At 40.9% G+C, this 7,295-nt stretch overlaps 1 protein-coding gene across 1 annotated transcript; it reads right to left on the bottom strand.

Annotated features, from left to right (window-relative positions):
• Positions 1–491: 491 nt before the first annotated feature.
• Positions 492–4,762, bottom strand: LOC137414611 (uncharacterized). The gene is made up of 2 exons (XM_068100107.2): positions 4,603–4,762; positions 492–2,573 (listed from the first exon to the last, which is right to left on the bottom strand). The coding sequence occupies exons 1-2, from the start codon at positions 4,724–4,726 to the stop codon at positions 1,300–1,302; spliced, it is 1,398 nt and encodes a 465-aa protein (XP_067956208.2). The 5' UTR covers positions 4,727–4,762; the 3' UTR covers positions 492–1,299.
• Positions 4,763–7,295: the final 2,533 nt, after the last annotated feature.

Here is a 7,295-nt window from a genome sequence, read left to right as displayed (position 1 = left end):
TCCCCCCAAGCCCTCTCCCTCCCACAGATCTCCCGGTGTCACTGCTCTCAAATGTTGTGTTTGTGTGCTTCCCCTTCTCTCCCCATCTTGTCTACCGCTCCCCTTATTATATACACTGTGTGTGTTTGATTTTTTTTGTGTGATAAATGTTAGCTCTTTCACGAGCCTCGATCCTGTATACCAAAAAATAATAATAATACGGACTGAGCATTTCGAGAGAGAGACTGATTTTATTTCTCTCTCCACAAATGTATGTGTAAATGACAACTCTGTTATATTAAAATTATTATCGGAAAAAATTGAGTGAATTGCTCGACACTATAGACAAAAAAGCATGAGTGGCTACCGTGCCAATGATTATGTGACCAATCTTAACTAGTTGGCCGAGCGGATCCACTTGTTACGTAACCACTTCAAGCGCTTACCAACCAAGATTGACCCTCATTTATCCCATGCCGCAATCAAAACTGCCCGAATAAATCAGCACACAGTTTCATAAGAAAAGGGCTTTTAGTACACACAAATCAGGCAAATTTTACAATGGGAGAAACAATTGCAGGTATATTCACAAATATGTACAGCACGTATAAATCCCAATTTCCCCAATATGACAAACCCACCCTCAGAACCTTAACGGTGACTTCGCAACTCTCCAGTGGCTGGTGCCACGTGCATCCGGGAAAAGAGAAAGATGATTGTTCTGTTTGTATTTCCATGATTGTTCTAGAACCAGAATGTTGAAATGTTTACAGATGTGCCACAGTGGATTACTTTATAGACCCTGTCATGTCATTCTGTGTTCAACTGTTTCCGATACGAGTTTTTTTACATCCCCAATGGAGGTGACTGGTACTTTCTGTTTCTACCACACAAAACCTGAAGTTTTTACGATTGGCTCAATCCTACTTAAATCTTTACTAAAAGCCATTAGTGTAGTGTCCTTGGACTCATTCTCCATCCCAATTAATTTGACCTCTTCTCAGCCTGAGCCTTCCTTGTCCAACCATGCAATGTCGAGCTTTTTTTAAAAAATTTTTTATTATCTTTCTGCTCTTTTGTCATTCTCCCATTTGTCAGAGTATATCTGCTGATATTTATTTTTGTAGTTTTCCCTTTTCTTCTTTGCGATCATTGGGGCTGTATTTGTTTCTCTTTCCTTTTCATATGTAGTATCCTGCACTGGCACTTGTTTTTGGAAGTTTGTTGCTAAAAGGATTAAGGATACCTTTTCTGATTTGTTGTTTTCTTGCTTGTGTACAAATCTCATATGATAGTCTGTTGAAGTTTTCACATACTCCATTAGTTTTTCTCTCCTGTGTGTATTCTTTGATGCCGCTTCAACTTTGAGAGATTAATAAAAGTCTTGAGGCATTCATAGCACTTGTACTGCTTCACTCCTGTGTGTATCTTTTGATGCGTTCGTAAAGTTGATGAACGAGGAAATGCCTTGCCACACACAGGACATTTATAAGGCTTCACTCCTGTGTGTATCTTATTATGTATTTGTAAATATGATGAACAGGCAAAATCTTTGCTGCACACAGGACATTTATAAGGCTTCTCTTCTGTGTGTATCTTTTGATGTGTTTGTAAATATGATGAACAAGCAAAATCCTTGCTGCACACAGGACATTTATAAGGTTTCTGTCCTGTGTGTAACTTTCGATGTGTTTGTAAATGTGATGAATGAGCAAAATCCTTGCTGCATACAGGACATTTATAAGGCCTCTCGCCTGTATGTATCTTTTGATGTGTTTGCAAATATGATGAACAAGCAAAGTCCTTGCTGCACACAGGACATTTATAAGGCTTCTTTCCTGTGTGTAGCTTTTGATGTGCTTTTAAAGATGATGAATGAGCAAAATCCTTGCTGCACACAGGACATTTATAATGCTTCTCTCCTGTGTGTTTTACTTTATGATGATTCAAGGATGATAACCAAGAAAATTCATTGTTGCACACAGTGCACTTGAAAGGTTTCTCTCCCGTGTGCATCCGTTGATGTGTTTTCAAACGTGATGCAAAAGGAAACGCTTTGTTGCACACAGAACACATGAAGGGATTCTCTCCTATGTGTATTCGTTGATGAGTTTGTAAGTATGATGAACAAGCAAAATCCTTGCTGCACACAGGGCATTTATATGGTTTCTTTCCTGTGTGTATACTTCGATGAGTTTGTAAATGTGATGAACAAGTGAAATCCTTGCTGCACACAGGACATTTATAAGGCTTCTGTCCTGTGTGTTTTACTGTATGATATTTCCAAGATGCTAACCAAGAAAATTCTTTACCACACACATTGCACTTGTATGACATCTCACGTCTGTGTTTTGCTTGACATCTGTTAAAATTTTTTAATGAGCTAGTTCTTTTCTTGCAAGTCAAAGACTTGTGTGGCTTCCCGTTCCTTTCAATTTTCTTGAATGGCGTACTACAATTTTTCTTCGTCAACACAACATTGCTCTCTTTGTTGACTTCCTGACGAGTCTGTGTCATATTTTCATTGAAGGAAACTTCACTTTCAAACAACTGGGAACTTGGCTTGGAATAAGAAACCATTTTCAATTGCTTCTCTGCAAAGACAATTCAGAAAACCATCAATAAATCACTATTGCTGTGAAACATCATCATTTTTAAAAAGCATAATGAATAGTACTCCATTTCCATCACAAACTGGTCCTTTGTCTCTGCTCATCTGTGACAAGGCGGAACCGAAAGTAGAGGATCAATGTGTAGGACCCGTCACAAAAATGCTTTGAGATGTAGAGGTGGTTTCTATATAAATGAAGGGTGCTGAACAAAATGGGTGGCAGTTATCCTTTCAAGATTGCTAACTTGTTTGGCTCCGTGCTATAAACCAATATAGCTGCTGCCAGAATATAAATTGGCCCTGACGTACCATACGTGGTTCATGTCTTTTTTTCATCTATTTTAAAATTAAACGATGCCAGTCAGGGAATACATTTTTATCACAAAATAATATTTATATTTAATGTAAATACCCAAATCCCAAGAAGGCTGGCAAAATCCAAGATGGCCACTAAAATCTCTCTCCCGCTCTCTCTACCTCTCTCTCTAACTCTGTTGTGGCCATGAATTTGTGAAGGTGGGGGTACACCATCCTGGATGTGGGGGATTTCTGGGTCGCTCTTACGAGATCGATTGGCTGTCTCTGTGCTGCGGGCTTGTTAAACACAACTGTCCGGGGTATACAACTACAGCAACATGCCGGCTGATGTACGGCTTTGTTGATACAGCGACAGCAACGAGGTCAAAAAAAAACCCAAAACAAACCAATGAATCAGAAGTTTACCGCCTTACTTAACACGTGAAATTAGTTGTACATGCCTGTAGTTTGTGTCTTTTTATGACGTTCATAAACACATTAAGTTTCGTGTTTGGAAGGATTTTCAAATTTGTTTGATTGCCAGACTAATAGACAGACTGAAGCAATTCCTTTATAGCAAGTATGCAATATGCATGCACACTCAAGACAACAATCCGTCATATTTGCCAAATTTAGAGCCAATACACTGCGAAGCTGCACGTTCATATTCCGATTCGTGTTTTACAATATTCAAAGTATGAATTAAAATGAAAGTAAGTTGTTCCTCAAACACAGACTGACAGTGACATCTGTCAGACAGATTGAGTGAACCAATTGTGTCACCCCACTTTCTGCTACACACGCAAGATAAACAGAAATAAAACGTCCCAATGAGCCAAAGGCCAAGGCAAGCTCAGTTGAATGATCTTATTAAATGGGGTGCATTTGCATTTTCCAGCATGCTGCAGTAAAGGTGGTTTCTTCGGATTTTCTTTGGTTTTCATTGGCTTGATATCAGAAAATTAACTTTTCAAACTTGGACTTATCCTCGTAAATCCAAATGATAAATTGGAGTTTTCATAATTTGTGACAGTGCGGATTCATGCACTTTAACTTCCTGAAACCTTTACTTAATGTTCCTGCTAAATTATAAATGTGCTGGGTATATTTAGTGCCGTTAATTCTCAAAGTTACGTAAAATGTGCTGGGTATTTAAAATGTAACACATGTCCTTGTTACATAAACAAGTGTAACATGGAATTGGGGGTGAAAAGGGAGGCTTCAGGAGGAATCGGCACAGACTGTTTGGCTGGCGCGTTGTGATTGAAGTCAGACCTTTGGAAAGGCAGAATTGGTCTCCACTCTCTTTGTTTCAGCTAACAGCTGGAGCAGTTTGATGCCAGCATATCATCCACCCTTATCCTTGTATTCCCTTTTAATAAACCCATTTTAATTATAAGGGACGTTTTCCCACCTCTTACCTCCAGCGTGCTGCCTTGTTCGGCCTCGGATTGGAACGATTCTTGGGTTTTGGAAATTGAAAAGAACAGTTAATTGAATGCATATTTGGTAAGATCGACGATCTTCTGGAGCAGCCAAAGTTCCTGATGCCTAAGTGACATTTGTCAGAGCCATTGATGCGACACAAGCTTGACTGTCTGCACACTGTATAAACTGATCAATCCTTCGACATGATGTTGAATTCAAGCCTTTCATTGATAATCAACCAAACCAAGTGGAGCTGTGCTGTGTGTTCTGTGCATGGTTCTGCTTACCTTCATGCATCTTAGGAGCATTCTTCAGCTCCCAGAGAGAAGAAGCACAAGGTTCCTGCTTTACACACTCATTGCTCAAAGCATCCTGGGAACTCTGAGAGAAGTCACTTTGAAAATCTTCCATCTTCACTGGCTGAACCAGATCTGCAAACAATATGATCTTATGTTATTTCGGTAAAGAGATAAAATGAATACCAAAAAAACAAGGAGAAAAAAGAAGAAATGTCAAAATCCCCATGGCTTTAGTTATTTTTCTGTGCAGAGTTAAAGGCTGCCAGTCAGCCATCTTTGGTTGGATTACAAAACAACATTTTCTGCATATGTATACTATCATGTATTGTCTTTGTGGCAAGTGTGAACAAAATTCGTCCATGCATATCTGAGAAATGGTTGGGGACACATTTAAGTAACACAATCGCCGCCAGTTGGCCACCTTTGTGCTCATCTCGAAATAAAACGACATGCATATGGAAGCCATCATTCATTATCTGTGTGCTAAGTTTGAACAAGATCGGTAAATGCATGTTCGAGAAATGGTTGAAGAAATTCCTTTTTGATCAGCCCATTTTCATAATGAGACGTTTTTCCCAACTTTTATCTCCCGCGTGTTAAGCCTCGGATCAGAGCGATTCTTGGGGTTTGCAATATCAGGTTGTTTTTTTTTACAACTAAAATGGCTGCTCGTTGGCCATCTTTGATCGCATCGTGGATCAAAATTATTTGCATATCGGGATTGCGAGCGTCAGATACCCAAGCATGCAGTTCGGGTGGAAAGGGTTAAAATATCATGTGTATTGTGAATGAGGAATTGCATTTTTGTTGTTGTTGTTGTTGTTGTGTCGGTGATTTGTGTGTAGGCAGGCCATGGCAGTGTAGGTACCCAGTATCTTGTACTGCAAATGGAAAACTGAATGGCAGCGGGGGAGGGAGTGACATTTGATGTTTTGTGGGTGGGGAAGGTGTGTGTGTCCACAGGTACGGATCAGCCTCTGGAGGAGCGGAGCTTTGAAGGAAGGAAGGTTCTAGATCTAGAGTCTCTGGCTGGACTGGATTGAAAGCATTTTGTGTGGTACCAGTATGGAGGCTGGTGCTGGTGTGCGTCAGCATGTGGCCGTGCTTCCCTTCACCTAAAAGGATAATTTTTCCATTATCGCACCGAAGGAGTGTGAAACGGTAGAGGGAGGAGAAGAGAAGATAATTTTTACCTCAGCATTTATTTTCTTTATTCTCATTCCGCACCTTATTTTATCTATAATAATAAAAGGCAGTGTCCGTCCATCCGTCTGTCTGTCTCCTCCATAACTCCAAAACCGATGTGGTGACTTACCAATATGGCAGCCCGACATCTTGGTCAGCCCACTGCACCTCGCTCGGTTCTTAAGCCGCCATTTTGTTTTGGCCGACTCAAACGTGCCTTGCCTTGGAAACACGATCGATTATCATTACATAATTGAAGCATATCAAAATCTCGATTCAGATATGAGGATTGGATGCTGTCGACTAAATAATGTAAAATCTGGAGTGAAATCTGACAAAATCTGATTTTAGTCACTTTGACAAAACAAAGAGCTCCCTTTTTGTTTTTAGTCACAAGGCCGGGGAAGTTTGGGTGTGTTATAACACCTTTTTTTTATTTGTCTGCTCTCAGTGGTTTCCACATGATTTGCTGCTTGAAATCGATCTGTTTTTAAAATTACTCGGTCATTTCAACCAGAAGCAATCAACTTGCTATCACTTGCCAAGCCAGCCGTTCCTTATCGCCCATTTCGTTGGAGTGCTTAAGCCACTTGGCAAGGGCTGTACAAATGAAGTGAGAAATGCCTGTGTACTTAAACACAAGGACGGGGAAGTTTAGGTGTGTTATAACACCCTTTTTGAATATGATTAACGAGGTGAACCACTACTTGGGGAACACTATTCAGGCTGCTTTTGCAAGCCATGGCGTTACAGTAGACAGAGTACCAATTTTTTTGGACTGCCTTTTTGTTTTTACGTACCCAATTTTTCATCAACTAACATTTTTCTGCTATATATATAGTCACTCTCCCCTTCCCCCTATCCCCCCCCTACCCCGTTTCCTCGCTCCACCCTCCTTCCCTTCTCTCTCTCCTCCCTGCTCCTACCCCTCCTCGCTTCCCCACCCATCCTTGCCCCACTCCCTCCTCGCCACCCCTCCCACCTCTTCCCCTCCAATCCCCTCCCTTCCCTTCTCACCATTTCCATCTCACCCTTCCCCCTCCCTCTTTCCCTTTCCCTCCACCTCTCCTCACCCCTTCCCCTTTCCTCCCTCCCCCTTCCTTCCCAACACCCCCTTCCTTCCCCCCTCCCCCTTCCTTCCCCTCCCTCCCCCTTCCTTCCCCTCCCTCCTTCATTTATATTCCCATCAGGAAGCGACTCTGTTACCCAGCAACGCCGGGTACTTTTGCTAGTTGTAAATAATTATTGTTACAGTTTTGTTGTATTGTTCTTGGTTGCATTCGGAATAAACCCGTGTGTTCACGAGAATAAATGCTTCGTGGTTCTTCAGTCCCGCACGCTTCAATAACCGCCAAAATTGGAGATTGCCTCGGGAGTTTTTTAATGTATGTATGTATGTATTCATTCATTACTTAATTAAATATTTAATTGATTGCTTAATTAATTAGGTAAGTATACAAGATCGAGGGTCTTGTAAGAGCTAACATTAATCACAA

This window comes from Myxine glutinosa, chromosome 5, assembly GCF_964187855.1.
Source record: "Myxine glutinosa chromosome 5, kmMyxGlut1.1, whole genome shotgun sequence".
NCBI classification, from domain to species: Eukaryota; Metazoa; Chordata; class Myxini; order Myxiniformes; family Myxinidae; genus Myxine; species Myxine glutinosa.
The sequence above is the reverse complement of the archived record's forward strand: the minus strand, read 5'-3'. Positions and strand labels throughout refer to the sequence as shown.